The sequence below is a fragment of the Nerophis ophidion genome, linkage group LG05 (genome assembly GCF_033978795.1).
Source record: "Nerophis ophidion isolate RoL-2023_Sa linkage group LG05, RoL_Noph_v1.0, whole genome shotgun sequence".
Taxonomy (NCBI): Eukaryota; Metazoa; Chordata; class Actinopteri; order Syngnathiformes; family Syngnathidae; genus Nerophis; species Nerophis ophidion.
In genome coordinates, this window is record NC_084615.1 from 46,751,756 (window position 1) to 46,779,048 (window position 27,293).

At 43.2% G+C, this 27,293-nt stretch overlaps 1 protein-coding gene across 3 annotated transcripts in view; it reads right to left on the reverse strand.

Annotated features, from left to right (window-relative positions):
• myt1la (myelin transcription factor 1-like, a) overlaps window positions 1-27,293 on the reverse strand; it is a 53,406-nt gene that overhangs the window by 12,072 nt on the left and 14,041 nt on the right. For 2 of the 3 annotated variants that reach the window (XM_061901131.1, XM_061901128.1), the window contains exons 6-12: window positions 24,622-24,983; window positions 19,926-20,556; window positions 19,419-19,861; window positions 18,607-18,741; window positions 12,892-12,982; window positions 11,732-11,842; window positions 11,405-11,625 (exon numbers count right to left, since the gene is read on the reverse strand). In XM_061901131.1, coding sequence (XP_061757115.1) covers window positions 11,405-11,625; window positions 11,732-11,842; window positions 12,892-12,982; window positions 18,607-18,741; window positions 19,419-19,861; window positions 19,926-20,556; window positions 24,622-24,983 — 1,994 coding nt within the window. Of the gene's footprint in view, window positions 1-11,404; window positions 11,626-11,731; window positions 11,843-12,891; window positions 12,983-18,606; window positions 18,742-19,418; window positions 19,871-19,925; window positions 20,557-24,621; window positions 24,984-27,293 lie in introns of all 3 variants that reach the window. The other variant, XM_061901129.1, reaches the window with a different exon arrangement.

The window sequence follows — 27,293 nt, forward strand, 5'->3', positions numbered from 1 at the left end:
GTCTGTTTAAGAACAACATTTCTCAACGAGCTATTGCAAGGAATTTAGGGATTTCACCATCTAAGGTCTGTAATATCATCAAAAGGCTCACAGAATCTAGAGAAATAACTGCATGTAATATTGAATGCCCGTGACCTTAGATCCCTCAGGCGGTATTGCATCAAAACGTGTGTAAAGGATATCACCACATGGGCTCAGGAACACTTCAGAAAACCACTGTCAGTAACTATAGTTTGTTGCTACATCTGTAAGTGTAAGTTAAAACTCTACTATGCAAAGCTGAAGTCATTCATCAAGAATACTCAAAAACGCCGCCAGCTTAGCTGGGCTCAAGTTCATCAAAGATAGACTGATGTAAAAGTGTTCTGGAGTCTGACGAGTCCACATTTCACATTGTTTTTGGAAACTGTGGACGTTGTGTCCTCCAGAACAAAGAGGAAAAGAACCATTCGGATTGTTCTAGGAGCAAAGTTCAAAAACGAATTATCTGTGATGGTATGGAGGTGTATTAGTGCCCAAGGCATGGGTAACTTACACATCTGTGAAGGGACCATTAATGCTGAAAGGTACATACAGGTTTTGGAGTAACATATGTTCTCATCCAAGCAATGCTATCAAGGATGCCCCTGCTTATTTCAGCAAGACAATGCCATGGCACGTGTTACAACAGTGTGTGGCCTTGTAGTAAAAGAGTGCGGGTACTAGACTGGCCTGCCTGTAGTTCAGACCTGTCTCCATTGAAAATGTGTGGCGCATTATGAAGCTTAAAATACGACAAATGAGACCCCGGACTGTTAAACAACTTAGGCTGTACATCAAGCAAGAATGGGAAATAATTCCACCTGAAAAGCTTAAAAAATTGGTCTCCTCAATTCCCAAATGTTTACTGAGTGTTGTTAAAAGGAAAGGCCATGTAACACTGTGGTAAAAAAGCCCCTGTGCTGACTTTTTTACAATGTTGCTGCCATTAAATTCAAAGTAATGATTATTTGCAAAAAAAATGTAAGTTTCTCAGTTCAAATTTTACATAAAGTGGGGCAAAAAAGTTTTTAGTCAGCTACAGATTGTGCAAGTTCTCCCACTTAAAATGATAACAGAGGTCTGTCATTTTCATCATAGGTACACTTCAACTGTGAGACAGAATGTGAAAAAAAAATCCAGAATTCACATTGTAGGAATTTTAAAGAATTTATCTGTAAATTATGGTGGAAAATAAGTATTTGGTCAATAACAAAAATTCAACTCAATACTTTGTCATATAACCTTTGTTGGCTATAACCGAGGTCAAACGATTACTGTAGGTCTTTACCAGGTTTGCACACACAGTAGCTGGTATTTTGGCCCATTCCTCTATGCAGATCTTCTCGAGAGCAGTGATGTTTTGGGGCTGTCGCCGAGCAACACGGACTTTCAACTCCCTTCACAGATTTTCTGTGGGGTTGAGGTCTGGAGACTGGCTAGGCCACTCCAGGACTTTCAAATGCTTCTTACGGAGCCACTCCTCTGTTGCCCGGGCAGTGTGTTTGGGATCATTGTCATGCTGGAAGACCCAGCCACGTTTCATCTTCAAAGCTCTCACTGATGGAGCCCCAGATCGAGGGAGATTATCAGTGGTCTTGTATGTCTTCCATTTTCTGATAATTGCTCCCACAGTTGATTTTTTCACACCAAGCTGCTTGCTTATTGTATATTTACTCCTACCAGTCTGGTGCAGGTCTACAATTCTTTTCCTGGTGTCCTTCGACAGCTCTTTGGTCTTGGCCATAGTTGAGTTTGGAGTATGACTCTCTGAGCTGCCACTCCTCTCTGAGCTGCCACCTTATCGTGGTAGAGGAGTTTGCGTGTCCCAATGATCCTAGGAGCTATGTTGTCCGGGGGCTTTATGCCCCCTGGTAGGGTCACCCAAGGCAAACAGGTTCTAGGTGAGGGATCAGATAAAAGAGCAGTTCGAAGACCTTTATGAAGAAGAAAAAACATAGACCCAGATTTCCCTCGCCCGGACGCGGGTCACCGGGGCCTCCCTCTGGAGCCAGGCCCAGAGGTGGGGCACGATGGCAAGCGCCTGGTGGCCGGGCCTGTTCCCATGGGGCCTGGCCGGGCACAGCCCGAAGAGGCAACGTGGGTCACCCCTCCAATGGGCTCACCACCCATAGCAGGGGCCATAGAGGTCGGGTGCAATGTGAGCTGGGCGGCAGCCGAAGACAGGGCACTTGGCGGTCCGATCCTCGGCTACAGAAGCTAGCTCTTGGGACGTGGAACGTCACCTCACTGGGGGAGAAAGAGCCTGAGCTAGTGCGCGAAGTTGAGAAGTTCCGGCTGGATATAGTCGGACTCACTTCGACGCACAGCCAGGGCTCTGGAACCACTTCTCTCGAGAGGGACTGGACCCTCTTCCACTCTGGCGTTGCCGGCAGTGAGAGGCGACGGGCTGGTGTGGCAATTCTTGTTGCCCCTCGGCTCAAAGCCAGCACGTTGGAGTTTAACCCGGTGGACGAAAGGGTAGCCTCCCTCCGCCTTCGGGTTGGGGGACGGGTCCTGACTATTGTTTGTGCTTATGCACCAGACAGCAGTTCAGAGTACCCACCCTTTTTGGGAGCACTCGAGGGAGTACTGGAAAGTGCTCCCCCGGGTGATTCCCTTGTCCTACTGGGGGACTTCAACGCTCACGTTGGCAACGACAGTGAAACCTGGAGAGGCGTGATTGGGAAGAATGGCCGCCCGGATCTGAACCCGAGTGGTGTTTTGTTATTGGACTTTTGTGCTCGTGACAGTTTGTCTATAACAAGCACCATGTTCAAAGATAAGGGTGTCCATATGTGCACTTGGCACCAGGACACCCTAGGCCGCAGTTCCATGATCGACTTTGTAGTTGTGTCATCGGATTTGCGGCCTTATGTTTTGGACATTCGGGTGAAGAGAGGGGCGGAGCTTTCTACCGATCACCACCTGGTGGTGAGTTGGCTGCGATGGTGGGGGAGGATGCCGGACAGACCTGGGAGGCCCAAACGTATTGTGAGGGTCTGCAGGGAACGTCTGGCAGAGTCTCCTGTCAGAGAAAGTTTCAATTCCCACCTCCGGAAGAACTTTGAACATGTCACGAGGGAGGTGCTGGACATTGAGTCCGAGTGGACCATGATCCGCACCTCTATTGTCGAGGCGGCTGATCAGAGCTGTGGCCGCAAGGTAGTTGGTGCTTGTCGGGGCGGCAATCCTAAAACCCCTTGGTGGACACCAGCGGTGAGGGATGCCGTCAAGCTGAAGAAGGAGTCCTATCGGGTCCTTTTGGCTCATAGGACTCCGGAGGCAGTGGACGGGTACCGACAGGCCAAGCGGTGTGCAGCTTCAGCGGTCGCTGAGGCAAAAACAGGCTGTGAGAGCCAGAGATCTTCCTTGTTTGAAGTGACCAAATACTTATTTTCCACCATAATTTACAAATAGATTCTTTAAAATTCCTACAATGTGAATTCCTGGATTTTCTTTCACATTCTGTCTCTCACAGTTGAAGTGTACCTATGATGAAAATTACCGACCTCGGTCATCATTTTAAGTGGGAGAACTTGCACAATCGGTGGCTGACTAAATACTTTTTTGCCCCACTGTATCTTGTCTTTGCAGTATATTCAATTGAATATAAGTTGAAAAGAACTTGCAAATCATTGTATTCTGTTTTTATTTACGAATTACACAATGTGCCAACTTCACTGGTTTTGGGTTTTGTACTTTAAATCTTTGTTAGAGCCCAAAACAGCATTGTCTGGTGCCTGTAGTTGTAGCTTGTTGTTCCCACTTTACACTGCAAAAATATAACAACACCATTGGCTAGCTTATGTTACCATTTGTGGTTCAGCAGAACACAGTTGTGTTAAATCTGTCTATATTTTTTGCAATTACTAAGTGTGTAAATGTGAGTGTGAATGTTGTCTGTCTATCTGTGTTGGCCCTGTGATGAGGTGACGACTTGTCCAGGGTGTACAGCACCTTCCGTCCGGATGCAGCTGAGATAGGCTCCAGCGCCCCCCGCGACTCCAAAAAGGGACGAGCGGTAGAAATGGATGGAAGTTTGTGTTATAAAAATTTTTACCAACCAAAACAAATTGATTAGCGTTATGGTGGTCACTCAGCCTGTCTCATTAACACATACGTGCATGGAGCGCGTGCACACATACAAAAGCAGTACAAAAGAAGCAACGATCAAATTGCAGTCATGTAGTTGTGATAGAAAATCCATTCAATGACAGACGCTAACTCTCCAAATCACTATTATTAGCTAACAACACTCGAAGCTGCAGCGTGTGCACGTGTCACATACATACGTACGTTGTTACGTCCTTACGTCCGAGGAAGCGTGAGAGGGAAAGCTATAACGCTTAAAATACAGTGGAAAGTTAGCGCCCTCTAGGCCCCTTTAAGTAAGATTGTTAGAAAGTGAGTCGAACAACTCCAAGAAATTGGTGACCATTAGTAGAGTTTTAAACATTATGGGCATACTTGCACAAGGCCAATCGTGCTTTGAACACCAAAAGCATGGTACTTCTGTGAGTGCACTGATCCACGCCATGGCACATCCATCCATCCATTATCTACCGCCCATTCCCTTTTGGGGTGGCGGGGGGTGCTGGCGCTCATCTCAGCCACAATCGGGCGGAAGGCGGGGTACACCCCGGACAAGTCGCCATCTCATCGCAGGGCACAGTGCATGTCAAATCAAATCAAATCAAATCAACTTTATTTATAAAGCACATTTAAAATTTACCACAGGGGTAGCCAAAGTGCTGTACAATGGGCAAGTTAAAAGATAATACGAGGACCGAGCAAACAACACAACACAAACAGAACATGAAAAAAAAAAAAATAAATAAAACATAAAAACAGGTTCACAGCAGGTGTATAATGGGGCGCCATTGCAGGATGAATATCACTCAGTGTTAAAAGCCAAGGAATAAAAGTATGTTTTTAAGAGAGATTTAAAAACAGGAAGGGAGGAGGCTTGTCTAACACTCAGGGGTAGGTCGTTCCAGAGCTTGGGAGCAGCAGCGGCAAAAGCTCTGTCACCTCTAAGTTTCAGCCTTGTGTCAGGGACCGTCAGTAGCAGCTGATCGGCTGATCTTAGGGATCAAGTGGGGCAGTAAGGCTGAATGAAGGAGGTCGGAGAGATATGTTGGCGTCAGGTTGTTTAGACATTCAAAAGCAAATAGAAGGAGTTTAAAATTGATTCGTCTGCGGGTCTGTGTTAGCAGACGAGCAGCAGAGTTCTGCACGAGCTGCAGGCGGGCGAGGGAGCCCTGGCTAATGCCTACATACAGGGCATTGCAGTAGTCTAAACGATTCGAGATAAAGGCATGGATTAATTTCTCGAGATCATGTCCTGACAGAAACGGTTTCACTTTCGCCATTTGGCGTAATTGATAAAAGCTTTTTTGAACGACGCTGCTGATTTGTTTTTCGAATTTAAAATCTGAGTCGAACTTTACCCCCGGGTCCCCTCCTTTCTATGTGAAAGTGGTATGCGATAAAGCCCAGCGTAACTACTCCAGAGTCATTGAATGGTTTCAATGTAATCGCTAATAGAAATAAAACACTGTTTCGAAATGATAAAAAAATTCTAAATCACAACGCTTGCAACTACATTCGTGTACGTAAAAAAGGCATGTTGTTTCATTTATGCCATAGCTCGTCATGGATATAATTCATGACAGTTTCCACAGTGCATAAAATAAATCATAAACATGCACCATGTTCATCACAGTAGCAACGGCCTAGTGTGAGTGTTAAAAATAGCTTCCTCCATTAATATTGATATCAGACCGATATCAGCAAAAAAACTTGTGTCGGATTGAATCGGCTTGCATCAAAAATGTCCGATACAGGCGCTCCAATACAAGAAGTCCTACAGCGTGTCTACTATTGAAAAGCTTAACAGCCAGTAATAATCTAAATGTTTTCAAATTAACACACAATGTTAGTCCTTTTTTGGCATCCTCTAAACGCAGAACATGCGCTGTGCATGGGACCACTTTCCTGCATCGAAGCTAGCCTGGGCAGGAGAGAAAAAAAGAGAAGACGGTTGTGTGTGCCAAAATGATTGACAGCAATATGACCACTTATCTGAAATATCTTTTAGAAAGGCAGTTTAGAGACTGTGGTTGCAAATTAATCGATTGTCTACAAACCTTATATGGAACACACATGATACTATGGCATTGACTGTGATAAATATGTGTACAGTGCTTCCGGAAAGTATTCACAGCGCTTAACTTTTTCAATATTTTGTAAACCCTTGTTCCAAAATGAGAATAAATTAATTTTTGTCCTCAAATTTCTACACGCAATACCCATTAATGACAACGTGACAAGGTTTTTCCATATGTACATTAAATAAAAAAATTGAGAAATCACAGTTTTACCATTAAGTTAAAAATTAGATCAGATGCATCCTGTTTCAAATGAATATCCTTGAGATGTTCTTACAGCTTAATTGGAATCCCCCTGTGGTAAATTCAGTATATTGGACATGATTTGGGAAGGCACACACCTATCTATAAGGTCCCACACTTGACAGTGCATGGTTACGCACAAACCAAGCATGAAGTCAAAGGATTTGTTTGTAGACCTCTGAGACAGGGTTGTTTCGAGGAAAAATCTGGGCAAGGGTACAGAAAAATATCTGCTACGTTGAAGGATCCTAATAAACACAGTGGCCTCCATCATCTGTGAATGACAGAAGTTTGCAACCACCAGTTCTCTTTGTAGAGCTGGCCGGCCGTCCAAACTGAGCGATCTGGGGAAAAGGACCCTGGTCAGAGAGGTGACCAAAAACCTGATGTTCACTCAATGAGAGCTACAGCATTCCTCTATGGAAAGAGGAGAACCTTACAGAAGGACAACCAGCACTGCAGCAATCTACCTATCAGGCCTGTATGGTAGAGTGGCCAGATGGATGCCTTTCTTTTGTAGAAGTTTGTCAAAATGCACCTGAAAGACTCTCAGACCATGACAAACTGGCCAAGGATAGGTATGCCAAGCTTGTGGCATCGTATTAAAAAATAATTGAGGATGTAATTTCAGCCAAGGGTGCATCAACAAAGTATTACCCCCATTTTATCCAGTCTTCATTGGCTTCCAGTTAAATTCCGCATAGAGTTTAAGGTTTTAGTCCCGACTTTCCGTGTGTTGAATGATGGGGCCGTTCAGCACATCACTGATTTTTGCCCCTACAGACCTGGCATTCCAGGCTATAGCTCCCAAACCCTGGAATAACTTGCATCATTCCCTCCATGAAATTGACTGTTGACAACTTTTAATAAACATTTGAAGAATTCTCTTTTTAGTAAAGCTTTAAGTTAATGCACTTTTTAACTATCATTTTTAATCCACTTTTTATGATGTCGCCCCTGTTGTTTTGATTGAGTTGTCGTTTTAATGGTTTAATAACTTATAAACGCATGCTTACCTTAGCTAAAGCTAAATATTACTCAAATCTCATCCACCGTAATAAAAACGATCCTAAATTTTTGTTTAGTACGGTAGCATCGCTAACCCAACAAGGGACCCCTTCCAGTAGCTCAACCCACTCAGCTGATGACTTTATGCAATTCTTTAGTAAGAAAATTGAAGTCATTAGAAAGGAGATTAAAGACAATGCGTACCAGCTACAACTGGGTTCTATTAACACTGACACGATTGTATATACGGCGGATACTGCCCTCCAAAATAGTTTCTGTCATTTTGAGGAAATAACATTAGAGGAATTGTTACAACGTGTAAATGGAATAAAACAGACAACATGTTTACTTGACCCTCTTCCTGGGAAACTGATCAAGGAGCTCTTTGTATTATTAGGTCCATCAGTGCTAAATATTATAAACTTATCACTCTCCTCGGGCACTGTTCCCCTAGCATTCAAAAAAGCGGTTATTAATCCTCTTCTTAAAAGACCTAACCTCGATCCTGACCTCAGGGTAAACTACCGACCGGTGTCTCACCTTCCGTTTATTTCAAAAATCCTTGAAAAAATTGTTGCGGAGCAGTTAAATGAACACCTAGCGTCTAACAATCTATGTGAAACCTTTCAATCCGGTTTCAGGGCAAATCACTCCACGGAGACAGCCCTCGCAAAAATGACTAATGATCTATTGCTAACGATGGATTCTGATGCGTCATCTATGTTGCTGCTCCTCGATCTTAGCGCTGCTTTCGATACTGTCGATCATAATATTTTATTAGAACGTATCAAAACACGAATTGGTATGTCAGACTCAGGCCTGTCTTGGTTTAACTCTTATCTTACTGATAGGATGCAGTGTGTCTCCCATTACAATGTGACCTCGGACTACGTTAAGGTAACGTGTGGAGTTCCCCAGGGTTCGGTCCTTGGCCCTGCACTCTTCAGCATCTACATGCTGCCGCTAGGTGACATCATACGCAAATACGGTATTAGCTTTCACTGTTATGCTGATGACACCCAACTCTACATTCCCCTAAAGCTGACCAAAACGCCGGATTGTAGTCAGCTGGAGGCGTGTCTTAATGAAATTAAACAATGGATGTCCGCTAACTTTTTGCAACGCAACGCCAAAAAAACGGAAATGCTGATTATCGGTCCTGCTAGACACCGAACTCTATTCAATAATACAACTCTAACATTTGACAACCAAACAATTAAACAAGGCGACACGGTAAAGAATCTGGGTATTATCTTCGACCCAACTCTCTCCTTTGAGGCACACATTAAAAGCGTTACTAAAACGGCCTTCTTTCATCTCCGTAATATCGCAAAAATTCGCTCCATTCTGTCCACTAAAGACGCTGAGATCATTATCCATGCGTTTGTTACGTCTCGCCTCGACTACTGTAACGTATTATTTTCGGGTCTCCCCATGTCTAGCATTAAAAGATTACAGTTGGTACAAAATGCGGCTGCTAGACTTTTGACAAGAACAAGAAAGTTTGATCACATTACGCCTGTACTGGCTCACCTGCACTGGCTTCCTGTGCACTTAAGATGTGACTTTAAGGTTTTACTACTTACGTATAAAATACTACACGGTCTAGCTCCATCCTATCTTGCCGATTGTATTGTACCATATGTCCCGGCAAGAAATCTGCGTTCAAAGGACTCCGGCTTATTAGTGATTCCCAAAGCCCAAAAAAAGTCTGCGGGCTATAGAGCGTTTTCCGTTCGGGCTCCAGTACTCTGGAATACCCTCCCGGTAACAGTTCGCGATGCCACCTCAGTAGAAGCATTTAAGTCTCACCTTAAAACTCATTTGTATACTCTAGCCTTTAAATAGACTCCCTTTTTAGACCAGTTGATCTGCCGTTTCTTTTCTTTTTCTTCTATGTCCCACTCTCCCTTGTGGAGGGGGTCCGGTCCGATCCGGTGGCCATGTACTGCTCGCTTGTGTATCGGCTGGGGACATCTCTGCGCTGCTGATCCGCCTCCGCTTGGGATGGTTTCCTGCTGGCTCCGCTGTGAACGGGACTCTCGCTGCTGTGTTGGATCCGCTTTGGACTGGACTCTCGCGACTGTGTTGGATCCATTGTGGATTGAACTTTCACAGTATCATGTTAGACCCGCTCGACATCCATTGCTTTCCTCCTCTCTAAGGTTCTCATAGTCATCATTGTCACCGACGTCCCACTGGGTCATTATTGTCACCGATGTCCCACTGGGTGTGAGTTTTCCTTGCCCTTATGTGGGCCTACTGAGGATGTCGTGGTGGTCTGTGCAGCCCTTTGAGACACTAGTGATTTAGGGCTATATAAGTAAACATTGATTGATTGATGTTTTGTACAGTGCTTTGTGATTTTATCTGTGAAAAGCGCTTTATGGATAAAATGTACTTACTTATTTACTTACTGCGCAAAGGCTGTGAATACTTATGTATATGTGATTTCTTTGGTTAAAAGCTAAAAATATTCTGCTTAGGGCCCAAAGTTGACCAACGATGGCCCTGAATTTAGTCAAGTCATTTACAAAAGGTAAACATGGCAGGCTATAGACTACAAGGAGCTACACAACAGCTAAGCACACAACAGCACACAAGCTAGACATATTATATAAGTGTCCTTCATTGAATATTGCAGTCTAAAACAGAACATTTTTCAACAAAACAAATATTAAACTATTATAATTGCATATTACTCACACATAAAAAGTCTCAAAGGTAGAAGTGTATTCGAATGTATCCAGTAACAAACGTGTTTGCATCATTCAAATTATTACATCAAGAGCTTAATCAGTAATTATTGTGACCAGTAGGTGTGGCCAAAAACCATTACCACTGTACTTTAACTTTAAGACAGCATTAGTCCATTCCAGATGGTTAGAGTTTTTTATCTATCATTGTTCTCTCTTTGATTAATATCACTTGCTCAAACGTTTTCTAACATCCCACAAAACAAGAAAAAATATGTACTGAACAATAATTCTTCCTTGTATCGTAATAGCTCAATATCAGCCAAAACTCAAGGCTGCAATATTGGTATTGTATCGAAAATGAAAAAGTTGGAACACCCCGAGTCAGAACTACAACTGTATGTTCCCCTCCACTACAATAAGTGCCGCTGTGGGTGCACATCTCTCAGTCATTCTCATTTAGTGTGCTTTGCTTAACGTCACAACGTTATCTTCAACTTAAATCCGGCGTGTGTTCAGATGACGGTGAAATGTAGTAAGCAGAGTTTGGTGATCTTGTTGTCTATGCAGAGACAATGAAAAAGAGGCTAGGCTTTAAATGAGAGCATAGCTATGTAATGTGGTAGATGAGAGCGCTATTGGTGGAGCAAAGAGTGTCGGGAGAAAGGGAGGGTGTCATAACAGAGCGTCGACACCTCTCTTCTGCCTGCAGATCACGCTTGATGTGTCCTGGCCAAAAAAATAGCGGGTCTGGCCTCCATTATCTCTCTCCTCTCGCTACCTCCCTCTAACCCCACTTCCATCAACACAGCATCCCGTACTCTATGCGCCATCTCCATCACGACACTCTGCCAGTGAGTATGATGATAATTGTAAGCTCCTTTCATCCTTGTGTCATAATGTAATGTATTTGATACAATAAGCATCAAAAGCACAAATATGAACGTTTTGTATAGCAGTATTTCCACTACCATTAAAATACCCCTTCTTGTTGTGTGTTTATCATAACATACATATTTTAAGGATACTTTCATATAAAACATGTCTCTACATTGTTATTTTATCAAACAAACCAGTCTTAGCATACTATTACATTTATTACAGTATGTGGAGGAGCTAACGCATTGATTATGGTCAGATATGTAAACTCAAGGAAAACACTGGTATTGAACTTGGTTGGGTGGTGGATGTCATGAAGCTTCACTGAGCTATTGACAGAAAGTGTGGACCACTTTATTAAAAAGGGTGTGTGTTCATTTCGCTGACCTTCATATCCCTTGGGGGAGGTGTCGCGGCTGTGGTGGGACTTGCTCGGCGGTCCTCTCCTTACGTAAGCGCCATGCTGGCTCTCGTATGCGCTGTAGTCGTAGCTGGTCTTGGAGTATTTCTCAAGCTCCTTGGCCAGGTTGGAACGTGGCGTGCTGGTGGGGACGTTGTTCTTGTATCCGTACTGAGGAATTTCCAGCTGCTTGACGAAACACATGGGCCTGCAAGAGAAAACTTTACATTGATGCTCATGCACATGTACCTGGCTATGTAAGTGACCTTTAAAAAGGAAGGACTGCATATCGAGTGGGTGAGTGCGGAGGGTACCTGAGGACGCGGTCTGACGTCTGATTGGACTTGTTGCCGCTGTCAGTTGGGTGAATCTTCTCATGCACCTTGGCCATCTTCTCTGCAGCAGCGATTGGACAACCCGAAAGACTGGATGGATGAAGAGGGGTGGGCATGGAGCATGGTTAGGTACTGTACCATGCACATGTACTGTACACACGCACACACACACAGACGCACGCATGCACGCACACATACACACACACACAAGGTTAACGATTGTTTCTTGTGAACATGCTTGGCCTGGTTTACTGACCCAACATCAGGTTTTAAAAGCGCTTCTTGGACCTTGGTTGTCCTACAGCAGCAGTCACGTGACCCACAAAATGCGTCAATATAAAAAGGGTTACTTCAATGCCAACTAGTGACTGACAGCAAGAGTCTTCCTAGTGGACTCAATATACGTCACAGGAGCTGATTTGTAGTGAGCAAAGCAGTCCTGCAGTGTGTTTCAACATCTATAGGAGAGTGTGAACATTGTGTGACACATCAGCCCCTGCTGCTATGCAGGCGTTTCCATGGCGACTGCAGACATAAAAGCTAGTGTGTGAGCCGCTTGCTAACAGCTGTTGAGCTAGCTAGCGCTTTGTCTCCCCTCTCCCGGTGGGGCTGTGCCATATAACACCCTGTGGGCACATATGTGCACGTATATGACTGAGTGCCTCCTGTGTGTGTGTGTGTGTTAGGTTTCCCTGTACAGTGGGGACTCACCTCAAGCACATAGCAATTGTCACTCATATTTATAGCATTGGAGGATAACAACATGTATTGGTGACCTTTACATTAGCTTGCTTAGGTTTAGGTCCAACTTGTAGTAGACACCATTAGATTTAAGAAAATGCACGTGTGTTGTCTTGTTTTTCTGTGTCAAAGCGAGCAAACATTCCACCGAAAAGGAAAGGAAATACAGTGTACTGTCTACTGATTCATTCCAACTGCTTCATATTGAATTTTCTAAGAAAAAATATTTTAAAAACATGGATATTCCAACTAAAAAGAGAAAGCAGCTTTGAGTCAGTCCAATGTTAGCTAAGGAGGAGATGTCATGTTCTGTCGTGGGGATTAAAGAGGAAAACATTGACATCCTCTATCATCATGGAGCTATCTGTTAGCGGCCGGCTCAGAGGCTGCTCACTCACCTGCGATGCGAGTTCCTGTTGCTATTGACATGGCCGCGTCCAGAGCAGCCAGGAGTTGGGCACTTTAAAACATTTTCGTACATGGCAAGGACTTTTGACACACAGGAGAGGGTGAGAGAGACAACGAAGGTTAGGAGGAGACAGGAAAGTTATCAGGAATTCTGCGACAAAGAGGCGTAGCAAGCTGACAGCTGGACGAAGAACCAAATGAGCGACATGATATGCAAGTTAGTGCCTTAGTGTTGTATCTTCTTTTCTTTTCTCAAATGCATGGAAATACTGGTGATTCATGCACAACGACAGGGTTCGGTGATTTATACTTTTACAATTCTTGAAATGGAAGATGATTTAAAAATTGCTTTCCTCTTTTTTTGCATTTGCAGAAGCTTCATGAAACTTTAACGACATTTCATGAGAAAGTACTGCAAGCAAAAGTTGTGTTGCAATGCAAAGCAGGGGTGCCGCATTGGAAAATATGAAGAGCAGTTTTATCAGAAGCCATTTTACCTTACAGTACATGCTAATGATATTTTTGATCCAGAGCCATTTCACTATTTGAAATAGATCTGTTAAAGACTTTGTCCAACAATTGGTTAGCGTGCGCCTTTTTTATCAGCTGCTAGTTCAAGTGTATTGAGGTGTTTAGGATGTCTAACGTTTTATGTCGATCAAAGTGTGTCTTCATGCTGCGAGCGCCACCACAAGCAGACATGGAGCAGGAATGATGAAGTGTGAGGAAAAAATCCTGCGAAGGGAACTCGATCCATGCTGTACGACAGCATCCCTCCCTAAATCTGATTGAACTCAAACATTCTATTCACATTGTAGAAAATACAACATTTGACCATCAGAAATCAAATTATGTCTAATAGGGATGTCCCGATTGAATTTTGATATTGGATATGGTTCAATAACAGCAAAAAATGAGCAGGCTACTGGAAGCTAGTAGCTACAGAACAAATATGCGCATAATAGCAGTGGTATTTCCAGATTTTTTTTTTCCAGGGGTGGAAGTTTGTTCTGCAGGGGTGGCACCCATTTAATCTTTAGTCTACCCCTGCAGCAGCTGTAGCTACTATAGTAGTTTACCACGGTTACCACCACCAAGTATGGTGGTGGTAACCACATGTCTTACTTTTTGTAAGACATGTGCTGACATTAACAAAATTGCAAAGCATTGAGCTATCACAGTGCATCAGACAACTTTCAACATTCGGTGCAAAATACAAATACTGTATGTCAAATTTCCTCTTTGTTAATATAATATTGTAACATTCTTAAACCTCATTCAAATGCACTCTTTAAATTGCTGGCAACAGAATAATTTTAAGTATTGCACGGCGGGCCTCTAACAGTATTTGCACAACAAATACATTTCCTAGGCTGAGTAGAACTACAATCACAGTGGAATAACAAAAGATGATGGGACTGAAATACGTTCAAAACAGATGATTGTGCCTGGTTCTGTGTTGGCAGGCAAACACTTGTGTAAAATATATCAATTGTAACTAAAAGGACTTCTGTTTAGTGAAGGATGTCGAGTACCTGGCTGCTCATCATTGGTCATCATATATCAAAAAAGGATTCCCGCCACTCGGATATGTGTGTGCCCAATCCACCGATAAAGGTTGCAAGTCAATAGGTGTGCATCGGATAAGATTGCCCTCTACTACAATATGACGACCTCCTTAAAGTTTTGTAATCCATCAGAAATATCTAGCCATCCATCTATTTATTTATCAATGACCCTCACGCAGCAACTAAAATGCGGCAAACATGTCGAAGTGTGAAGAGTGTTTTGCATATTATCCGTCAGGCCGAGTAAAATGTTAAATAGGTGTATTTTTTAATTATGTATGGCACTATTAGACATTTTTTTATAATGTCCACATAGTTCAGTTGGCGAGTTGTATGTTTTTGTATCACATATTTTAGCCTCGTGTGTTGGTTTTTGATTAATCGGACCATGAGTTGGAACGGTTGTCCAAATTAGTACCTATATAATGAGTCTGTGTAAGATATACTCCTGTAATTTACATGAGCAATAATAATTGTGGGCTTATCTCACCCATTAGGTGGCATACCAAATTTCAATGTCTTTTAATTCATGTTTTGAAAATTCATTTTGGATAATCCACGAGCTGTAGTTTGACAACTCCAGAATTAAGCAATTATTTGATGTTCGACTAGATGGAGCCTGAATGGTACGCATAACAAAGTTTGAAAAACACTGCTTCAAATCATTCTGTCTCTGAGTGGGGTGGCACGTGGGGGGGGGGGGGGGGGTTATCAGCCCTTCGACACGCCATTGCACAATAGCACACAAGACATACATAAGCCATCCATCCATTTTCTACTGCTTGTCCCTTTTTGGGGTTGCAGGGGGTATTGGAGCCTATCTCAGCTGCATTCGGGCAAAAGGCGAGGTACACCCTGGACAAGTCGCCACCTCATCGCAGGACATACATAATAAGTGTACTTAGTTGAACAACATCGCAGTGTAAAACAGCAAATCTGTCAATATAAAAAAATATAAAATAATGATATATTGCATATTACTTACATATAAGTCTTCAAGGCAGACATATGTTGGAAAGTATCCACTAACAAACTTCTCATTCTACTTAATGAACTCTGTCATAAACTTCCATTCATCCATCCATCCATTTTCAACCGCCTGTCCCTCTCTGGGTTGCGGGGGTGCTGGAGCCTATCCCAGCTGCATTCGAGTGGAAGGTGGTGTACACCCTGGACAAGTCTCCACCTCATTGCAGGGCCAACATAGATAGACCGACAACATTCACATTCACATTCACACACTAGAGCCAATTTAGTGTAACAAATCAACATATCCCCAGGTGCATGTCTTTGGGTGTGGGAGGAAGCCGGAGTACCCGCAGGGAACCCACACTGTCACTGGGAGAACATGTAAACTCCACACAGAAAGACCCCGAGCCTAAGGATTGAACCCAGCACCGTGTGTTTCATACCTATCAGTGTTCTCTTTCTGACTATTTCACTTGATCAATCCTTTTCTAACATTCCATCCATCCATCTTCTTCCGTTTATCCGAGGTCGGGTTGTGGGGGCAGCAGCCTAAGCAGGGCAGACCAGATTTTCCTCTCCCTAGCCACTTCATCCAGCTCTTCACGGGGGATCCTGAGGCGTTCCCAGGCCAGCCGGGAGACATAGTCTTCCCAACGTGTCCTGGGTCTTCGCCGTGGCCTCCTACCAGATGGACGTGCCTGAAACACCTTCCTCGGAAGGCGTTCGGGTGGCATCCTGACCAGATGCCCGAACCACCTCATCTGGCTCCTCTCGATGTGGAGGAGCGGCGGCTTTACTTTGAGCTCCTCCCGGATGGCAGAGCTTCTCACCCTCTCTCTAAGGGAGAGCCCCACCGCCCGGTGGAGGAAACTCATTTCGGCCGCTTGTACCTGTGATCTTGTCCTTTTGGTCATAACCCAAAGCTCATGACCATTGGAGAGGATGGGAACATAGATCGACCATTATATTGAGAACTTTGCCTTTTGGCTCAGCTCCTTCTTCCCCACAATGAATTGATACAGCGTACGCATTACTGAAGACGCCGCACCGATCCGCCTGTCAATCTCACGATCCACTCTTCCCTTACTCGTGAACAAGACTCCTAGGTACTTGAACTCCTCTACTTGGGGCAGGGTCTCCTCCCCAACCCGGAGATGGCACTCCACCCTTTTCCGGGCGAGAACTATAGACTCGGACTTGGAGGTGCTAATTCTCATCCCAGTCGCTTCACAATCGGCTGCGAACCGATCCAATGAGAGCTGGAGATCCTGGCCAGATAAAGCCACCAGGACAACATCACCTGCAAAAAGCAGAGACCTAATCCTGCAGCCACCAAACCGGATCCCCTATACGCCCTGACTGCGCCTGGAAACTCTGTCCATAAAAGTTATGAACAGAGTCGTGACTTGGCGGAGTCCAACCCTCACTGGAAACGTGTCCGACTTACTGCCGGCAATGTGGACCAAGCTCTGACACTGATCGTACAGGGAGCAGATCGCCACAATCAGACAGTCAGATACACCATATTCTCTGAGCACTCGCCAAAGGACTTTCCAAGGGACACGGTCGAATACCTTCTCCAAGTCCACAAAGCACATGTAAACTTGTTGGGCAAACTCCCATGCACCCTCAAGGACACTGCCGAGAGAATAGAGCTGGTCCACAGTTCCACGACCAGGACGAAAACCACACTGTTCCTCCTGAATCCGGGGTTCGACTATCCGGCGTAGCCTCCTCTCTAGTACACCTGAATGGACCTTACCGGTAAGGCTGACGAGTGTGATCCCACGATAGTTGGAACACACCCTCCGGATCCCCTTCGTAAAAAGAGGAACCACCACCCCGGTCTGGCAATCCAGACAGCCCCACAGCATCCAGAGCCTTAAGGAACTCTGGGTGGATCTCATGCACCCTCGGGGCCTTGCCACCGAGGAGCTTTTTAATTACCTCAGCAACCTCAGCCCCAGAAATAGGAGAGCCCACCACAGATTCTCCAGGCACTGCTTCCTCATAGGAAGATGTGTTGGTGGGATTGAGGAGGTCTTTGAAGTATTCACTCCACCGATCCACAACATCCGCAGTCGAGGTCAGCAAAACACCATCCACACCCTACACGGTGTTGACAGTGCACTGTTTCCCCTTCCTGAGGCGGCGGGTGGTGGCTCAGAATCACTTCGAAGCCGTCCGGAAGTGGTTTTCCATGACTTCCCCGAACTCATCCCATGTCCGAGTTTTTGCCTCCGCGACCGCTGAAGCCGCATACCGCTTGGCCTGTCGGTACCTGTCCACTGCCTCCGGAGTCCTATGAGCCAAAAGAACCCGATAGGACTGCTTCTTCAGCTTGACGTCATCCCTCACCGCCGGTGTCCACCAACGGGTTCTAGGACTACCGCCACGACAGGCACCAACTACCTTGCGGCCACAGCTCCAAACAGCCGCCGCGACAATAGAGGTGCGGAACATGGTCCACTTGGACTCAATGTCCAGCACCTCCCTCGTGACATGTTCAAAGTTCTTCCGGAGGTGGGAATTGAAACTCTCTCTGACATTTTGACATCTTTTCTAACATTCTGCACTATAAAATAATAGAAGTATGAATGATTCCTGCTGATATTGTATCGGATCAATAGTCGAGGATCCAATATCGGTATCATATCAGAAGGGAAAAAGATGTATTGGGACAACCCTAATGTCGGAATGGGAAACATGCAGGACAGATGCATGGTGGACAAAATGTACATCCAACAAGTCATCTGAAGTCAGTGACGTTGGAATATTTACACCAGCTACATGGCATGCCTGTGAATATTCTCATTCATCAGGTTATATTCTCTGGGCATTGAGTCGAGCACAGCTGGACCGTGGAGATTGTTTTAGAAAACACTTGGCTTCTCACCCAAGCAGGCTTAATCAGTTCATGCTAACAGACTTAGATAGGACAGCTCCAGTCTGAGCACTTGGTGCAGCATATTTAACCTTTACAGGAGAACTGATGAAGCCTGCTTGGATGAGAGGACAAATGTCTTCTAAGACAATCTCAACAGTTCAGTTGCGATCGATCCAATGCCCTGAGAGCTACATGGCAGTGACAAAGTAACAACAACGGTGAAAATAATAATGGCTGACTAAAATGACTTGTCAGACTTGAGTCCAGGAGGCGGGTCTTACTCTCAGGCGGGACACGGTCCTTGTGAGGACATCCAGAGAGGCTGCGGTGATGCGGGTACAGACCAGTCACGTGTCCCGTCCCGTCACAACCGGGCGTCGGGCACTTGCTCTCCTTCTTCTCCCCCCTGGAAGATTCTGAAAATAAACACAGATGATAAGATAACAAAACGGATGGGTGTATAGAAATTGTGTGAATGTTGACAAGCTGAACTGAAATGTTTGGAAAGTTTAGGGGAAATTATGAATAGTTTTGTAAAAATTTTAGGTTAATAGTTTGCAAAATGTAGAATTTTGAAAAAAGTTTAAATTTGTTGGGTTGTAAAAAATATTAAATTGAATGGTAAATTGATTTTAATTGACTGACAAATGTACAAGTTGATGTCAATGGGAATGTTGAAGGTGTCCATACAGTAGACAGCCATCATGAACAAGATAAATATTTTGATGCTGGAATGATTTGATATATATAACTAATCTTTATGATGTGTAAATCTTCAATATTTACACGATAACTAAATTAGTTTCTTGATTTGGTTTAATCTATTGTTGTGTTGCTATCGATTCAGTTCTACTGTATATTTCAGCACACTGTGCAGGACACAATTCTCTGAAAGTAAATCAGGACAAAAACGTGCTCAGTCGTACTAATACTTGAATAAGTATGTATGTTGTATGCAGAAAAAGAGAAGAGCTGTTGGAAATACAAAAAAAGATTTCAGAGGTCTTGCTGTTTGTTTATTATCTAGTATAAAAATCAGAGGTCTTACTGTTTGTTTATTATCTAGTATGAAAATCAGTAAAGTGTTATCTACCTTTTGAGTAGAATGCTCTGTGCAAGCCGTCGTGGTGCATTCTGGACCTGCGCTCTTCACCAGTGCTGCTCAGCCTGGAGCTACGCTCGCCATGGCCGCGATGATGATGATGGTGGCGGTGATGATGATGGTGGTGGTGGTCTCGTCTGGTCTGCTTGTGGTCTGAGACCATGCGGTCCCTCATGACTTTGGCCCGCTCTGATTCCAGGGCGATAGCCTTCTCCAGCAGAGACAGGTTCCCCTTGGCCATGTCGAAAGTGTCGTCCGAGCGGTCGGAGGCTACAGATGTGGTGTCTTCATCGCCCTCCTGGCTGCAGCTGGTGGGATACCCTCGAGACGCTGGGCTCAGTTGCTCCTCCACCCTCATCATGTTCACCATGTCAGAGAAGCTGCGCTCCGAAGGCCTAGAATCTTCCTGCAATCCCTGCTGAAGGCTGTCATACCTAAGAGGACTGAGGAATAAGAATTTTCCATTTGACAATGCTGATCACATGGTCATGTGCGTACCTGCTAAGGTGAAGCGCCCCTTGCTGGTCCAAGGGGTTATTGAGGTGGTGGTGAAGAGCAGGCCGGTCAGACGGGTGAGTTTCGTTGAGTTTACGAGCCAGATCGAAACATTGATTCCTTAGACACTCCAGACTGCTGAGACATACATCCTCCTCGCTCTCCACCGCCTGGACTCTGCCCAAACTGGGCCGCCCATTGATGTGGTTGCCGTCCATCAGGGCACCTTCAGGGTAGCCGTCTTCAGGCAGCATGGCGCCGTGTCCTTGTGCCAGAAGCTTGAGCGAGTCCACTGTCTCCCTGACGACATCGCTGTTCAAGTCCACACTAAGGTCGGCCTTTCGGTCTCCTTGCTCGCTAGCGTCATCCTCGTCTTCGTCCTCGCCGCCGCTGTTGGAGGAGTTGCTGTTCATCTCTGAGTCCGTCATGACCTGGTAGACGGCGTCCTCAGCAATCTTGCCCAGATTGAGCAGAGACTTGGCCACCAGCTCGTCGTAGTTCTCGTAGTCCTCGCAAGGACCGAGACCAGGACCAGGACCGGGACCTGGACCAGGACTGGAACTGGGGGTGCAACTTTTGTTGTTATCCTTATGGACACCAATATGTTTTGATTGTCCACTAAGCTGGTAGTCAACTGTCAGGAAGGAACAACACAAACTTAATATTCTGCTTACGTAAAGGTGCTATTTGCAACTTCGTCACAGTAACATTTTTCAAAGCAAAAACCATAATAAGAACACCCCACCATTAGTGGTTTAACAGAACATATCTGTTGGACAATTGTCTATATTTTTCACAATTGAAAAGTTTATATAATACATTTTTTTACTAGCCGGAATAAAAATGACTTGTTTACAGCTGTAACTCAACCGGTCTTTTCAACATTTACGCGCAGGGAGCTTATGGAATAAAAATGACTTGTTTACAGCTGTAACTCAACCGGTCTTTTCAACATTTACGCGCAGGGAGCTTATGCACACATACAAAAGCACTCCAAGAGAAGCAACAAACAATTTGCGGTCATGTTGTTGTTATGATAGAAAATTTACATTCAATGACAGCTAACGATAGCTATCCAAATTGCTAATATTAGCTAACAACACGCTAATGCGTGTGCATTTCTTACGTACGTATGTAATCACGTCGGAGAAGCCATGAGATGGCGGGATATACTGTGTAAAATACATGTAATCAGTCCATTTAGATGAAGATTCAATTGCAATCCTCACAAAAGGTTAAAAAAAAGTTGCCGCAACTATGTCTTTTTTGCCATCTCGGGGATGTCAAAGTCGACCAGCCTCTCGGTCCATGGTCATACTTGTCTACTACCAGGTGAGGGATGCATTAATTATGATCTAGAATTTACTTATAGCACGTTTGAGACGAAGCAGAAGCAGCCGCCGGATTAGTGTGCTAACAACAGCAGTGTAAGCGAGTACTTAGCCCACTGCTACCTATGCGCCGCTAAAATAGGTCGTCTGAGTTGGCGTTTATGATAACAATATCGCTCATATTTGGCAAATTTTCACGACATGTAAATGGAGTATTGTTGGTGATTTCTGCATGTTTTTTACAGCATATAATGGGGGCAATAGAGGACCCTCCATCTGATGACTCAATTGTTAGCTATTTTTTTTACGATTTCAAATGCATTAAAAAAGACAAGAATGTGATTTTTTTTTTTTTTTTTCTTTGTCATGAAAAAGGGAGGTTTTTTGGATTGGTGCACTAATTGTAAGTGTATCTTGTGTTGTTTATGTTGATTTAATAAAAAAAATATATATATACATATATATATTTATTTTAAATAAACAAAAAATAGAAATTAATAACAAATTATTCTGCAGCCCGGTACCAATCGAGCCGCGGTCCGGTGGTTGGGGACCACTTGTTTAATGGATACAATGAAACACAATTAAGCATATAATGTCAACTTGTTTTTCCGCTCTACTGGTATTTTAAAGTATTGATGAATGAAAGTATGGATGGATGACTGAATAGATTGTTGAAAGTATAGATGGATAAAAAGTATGGATGGAAGGATGGATGAAAAAATGAGAGTATGGATAAATAAATGTATGGATGAATGGTTGAAAGAATGGATGAAAGTATGGACTTATGAAAGAATATATGTATGAATGAATGTATGGATAAATGAAGATATAAATAGATGGATGTAATGCTGAATGAATGAATGGATTAAAGACGGCTTTTTTAAACTGTGGTACCATCTAGAGCAGTGGTTCTCAACCTTTTTTCAGTAATGTACCCCCTGTGAAAATGTTTTTAATTCAAGTACCCCCTAATAAGAGCAAAACATTTTTAGTTGAAAAAAATAGATAAAGAAGTAAAATACAGCACTATGTCATCAGCGTGTAAGGTGTAGGCTAATAACCAGCATGAAAAGTACACCAAATGGCGCAAAACATGCTAAGGCTTTCGTCCAGCAGTGGACTGACAATGGCTGATGATGATAAGAGTGCAAAATATTGCTCATTTGTAGTGGTCTTTCTTGAACTATTTGGGAAAAAAGATATAGAAATAACTAAGAATTATAAATAAAAATTTCTGCACATAGAAGCAATCATCAACTTATGGTGCCCTCTTTGAGGATTGTAATAGAGAGCCATCTGGATTCATGAACTTAATTCTAAACATTTGTTCACAAAAAAATAAATCTTTAACATCAATATTTATGGAACATGTCCAAAAAATCCAGCTGTCAAAACTGAATATTGCATTGTTGCATTTCTTTTCACAGTTTATGAACTTACATTCATATTTTGTTGAAGTATTATTCAATAAATATATTTATAAAGGATTTTTGAATTGTTGCTCTTTTTAGAATATTTAAAAAAAAATCTCACGTACCCCTTGGCTTACCTTCAAGTACCCCCAGGGCAGTGACGTGCGGTGAGGTTCATGGCTGGTGAGGCACTGACGTGAACAGTCCGATTTATAAACATATGAACCCTAAAGAGTATTTTATTCACCATTTGATTGGCAGCAGTTAACGGGTTATGTTTAAAAGCTCATACCAGCATTCTTTACACACACAAAGTGTAGCACACAAAAAAGCACATTTAATAAAAAAAACTTTATTATGGTCTTACATTTACTTATAATTGAAGTCTATGCATCGCTCCTTCTGAACCAAAAGCATCGATAACTTGTTTATAGAATACTTCCTTATCTTTCTTCAGTTTTAAAAGTCTCTCTGTCTTGATGGAGATCACTGTCTGAAGCAAACCTTTTAGCTCCGGCGTTGGTCTTCGTTCAATTATTACCTCTTGCTTCGATTGAAAGTCCAGTTTAGAAAACTGTTTTATTTTAGATATGTAATCATCCATGTTAAAAGAGGAAAAAATAAACGATCGCTGCCGCTGCACTTGACTTGCTAACTGTAGCTTGTTGTCACTTCTTCTGCAGCCTAGTATTCGCAAGAATGATCCCTGGGATCACTAGCGCCCTCTACCACCAGGAGGCGGGAGAATAGGTGCCTCACACAGTGCGTCTTCGCAGCCGTTTTATGATTGCCCAGCACAAGAAATGCGTTACACACATACAGTTGTTGACAAAATACACTGTACATTATATACCTCAGCTAACTAGACTATGGAAATGTATAATATAATTCGTATAGCAATATGGTCTCACTGCACAGCAGCCAGCAGTTAGCTGAGTCAATGCACAATCCATGGGGAGGCTCAACTGGCTGGTGACTCACGGCAAGTCTCTTCTCAGTATTTGAACGGCAAATGTAAAAATTCAGCGATTTTGAATACAAATAATCTAAAACTGGTGAAGTTAAATGGAAAATAACTTTATAAATTATAATCACTGGATATAACAATTTAATATATATTTTTTCATTTTACATTTTTTTTCTTTCCATGATGGCACGTGAGGCCCTGCCTCACTTGCCTCCCCTGACTGCACGTCACTGCCCCAGGGGTACGCGTACCCCCATTTGAGAACCACTGGTCTAGAGGTACACAAAAATAATCACTTGATTAAAGTATAGTGTGTTATTTTCCTACATTCAAACTGTCTGTAATGTTAACGTGACCAGAGATATTAAATATACTTGTTAAATGTTTCTAATGAATACTAAGGCCTACTACCCTACTGTATTTTAATTAAGTTAAAATTAAAGGAGCAATGATTGTCACACACACTAGGTGTGGTGAATTTTGTCCTGTGCATTTGACCCATCCCTTAGTTCACCCCATGAGAGGTGAGGGGAACAGTGTGCAGCAGCGGTGGCCGCGCCTGGGAATCATTATTGTTGTTTTTTTAACCCCAATTCCAGCCCTTGATGCTGAGTGCCAAGTAGGGAGGTAATGGGTCCCATTTTTATCGTCTTTGGTACGACTCGACCGGGGTTTGAACTCACAACCTACCGATCTCAGGGCGAACACTCTAACCACCCACCAGACCACTGAGTAGGCTATGTAGGTTGTTATGATGGTACTTGGAGAGACAAGTTTTTTTCTGAGGTGGAACTTTGTTAAAAAAGTTTAGGAAGCACAGGATTTAAGTATTGATGGAGGAATGGATGTATGAAATTATGGATGTATGTATGAAAGTAAGGATAAAAAATAAATGTATGAGCGTATGAATGGAGGAAGGGTGTACTGTTTGAAAGTATGGATAAATTAATGGATGAAAATATGGATGGATGAGAAAATAAACTCACACTGTGGCTGATGACGATGATGGTCCTCATATTCTTCCTCATCTTCTTCATCCATCCCCACCTCCATGGCATTATCTTCTTCCAATGTTGGGTCCGCCCTCTCCTCCTCCTCTTCCTCAGGCTGCTCTTCGTACTCTGAGAACTCTTCCTCCTCTAACCTTTCACCTTCATCCTCCTCCTCCATTAATTCCTCTTGCTCCCTCCCCTCCACCAATTCTGGGTTCTCATAGCTGTGGTAAGAAGAAGCCTCTTCCTCCTCCTCAGCAGGGCAGGAGGTGATGAAGGACCTCCTCTTGGCGGGTGGCTCCAGTGGCTGTCTTTCCAGAACCTTCCTCTTTCTGGCCAACGGGCAGCCGTACACACTGGGGGCGTACAGGACGTCACATGTCATACTGGCGGCCATGTTGGCTTTCCACGAAAATACATCAACTTATTTCATGTGTAAAAGTCAGAGGTCAAGTGTGCAGGTGGTGAGGAAGATAATCCTTTTGAAAAATACTCATGAAAAAGGAGCTATTCTAAGCACACAAATACTATAATAGTCATGAAGTGAGGGGAGAATTCAGCTTTAAATGCTGAAAACATTTTCAGTAGTTGCAGACTCTAATGTGATTTTAGGAAGCAATTAGTTATTTTCCATTTCAAATACTTTGTTGTGTCTGGGATGCACATAAACGTGTGTCATCTGAACATGCACACCTCATAACTTTTGAACATTTTAATAGTTAATCTAATGACAATATATACTGAACCAAATGGTAAACGCAACATTTTTGCTTTGGCTTCCATTTTTCATGTGTTGAACTCAAAGATCTAAAACTTTTACAACCAACACAAAAGACAACCCCTCTCAAACATTGTTCACACATCTGTCTACATCTGTGTTAGTGAGCACTTATTTGCCAAAATAATCAATCTTACCTCACAGGTGTGGCATATCCAGATGCTGATTAAACAGCATGATTATTGCCCAGGTGTGCCTTAAGCTGCCCATAATAAAAGGCCTCTCTGAAATGCGCAGTTTTGCTTTACTGATGGCATGGGGGGTTCAGATAAGCAGTCAGTATCTGGTGTGACTATTAATTGCCCCACGCAGTGCAACACATTTCCTTCACATAGAGTTGATCAGGTTGTTGATTGAGGCCTGTAGGATGTTTGTCCACTCCTCTTCAATGGCTGTGCAAAGTGGAACTGGAACATGCTGTCGTATACGCCGATACACAGCATCCCTAACATGCTCAATGGGTGACATGTCCTGTGAGTATGCTGGCTATGCAAGAACTGGGATTTTTTTCAGCTTCCAGGAATTGTGTACAGATCCTTGCAACATGGGGCCATGCATTGTCATGCTGCAAGAGGTGATGGTCTTGGGTGAATGGCACAACAATGGGCCCCAGAATCTTGTCATGGTATCTCTGTGCATTCAAAATGCCATCAATAAAATGCACTTGAGTTCGTTGTCCATAATATAAACCTGCCCATACCATAACCCCAACCCCACCATGGGCCACTCTATTCACAACGTTGAAATCAGCAAACCGCTGTCCCACATGATGCCACACACACTGTCTGCCATCTACCCTGAACAGTGAAAACTGGGATTCATCTATGAAGAAAACACCTCTCCAACATACCGGACGCCATTGAATGTGAGCATTTGCCTACACAGTTAAAAAAAATAAATCCTATTCTTATGGTTAATTTACACTAAACTTCTACTGTAATTTGTAATTGTAACCCTTTTAATTAGGTTATAAAACTGTGGAATTGAAGACATTATCTGTAAATAAACAAACCACCTGTTATTTTGAGAAATATGCCAGTAATGACAAACTATGTATATTTCTATTTTTTTTTACAGAAAAATACCAAATTAAATATACTTATCATTTTCTGTTTTCTCAAATTACTTTCAAATTCATGTAAAATTACAATAATTAACTTTCATTAAATATGTAGCCCGATTGTAGCTGAGATAGGCGCCAGCGCCCCCCGCGACCCCAAAAGGGAATAAGCGGTAGGAAATGGATGGATGGATAAATATGTAGCTGGTTATATAAAAGTCTATGTCCATACTAACAATCTAACAGTTTTATTTGTAATTTTAAGGTAAATCTTATTTTTTCAATATTTATGTGTATTTTTACATTCAAGTTGAAAAATATATATAGCCTGTTATATAGAGGTTTATGCTCATACTAACAATTTAGCATTTTTCTCTGTAATATGACATACGTTGGTGACTGCAAGACATACTTGATCAACAGCCAACAGCCATACAGGTCACACTGACAGTGGCCGTAAAAACAACTTTAACACTGTTACAAATATACGCAACACTGTGAACCCACATCAAACAAGAATGACAAACACATTTCAGGAGAACATCTTCACCGTAACACAACATAAACACAACAGAACAAATACCCAGAATCCCATGCAGCCCTAAATTTTCCGTGTTACAATATACACCCCAGCTACAACCAAACCCCGCCCACCTCAACCGACGCACGGAGAGGGGCGTTGACGTGGGGGTGGGAGTGGTGGGGCGGGGTTGGGTCATACTTGCCAACCCTCCCGGATTTTCCGGGAGACTCCCGAAATTCAGCGCCTCTCCCGAAAACCTCCCGGGACAAATTTTCTCCCGATAATCTCACGAAATTCAATATGAG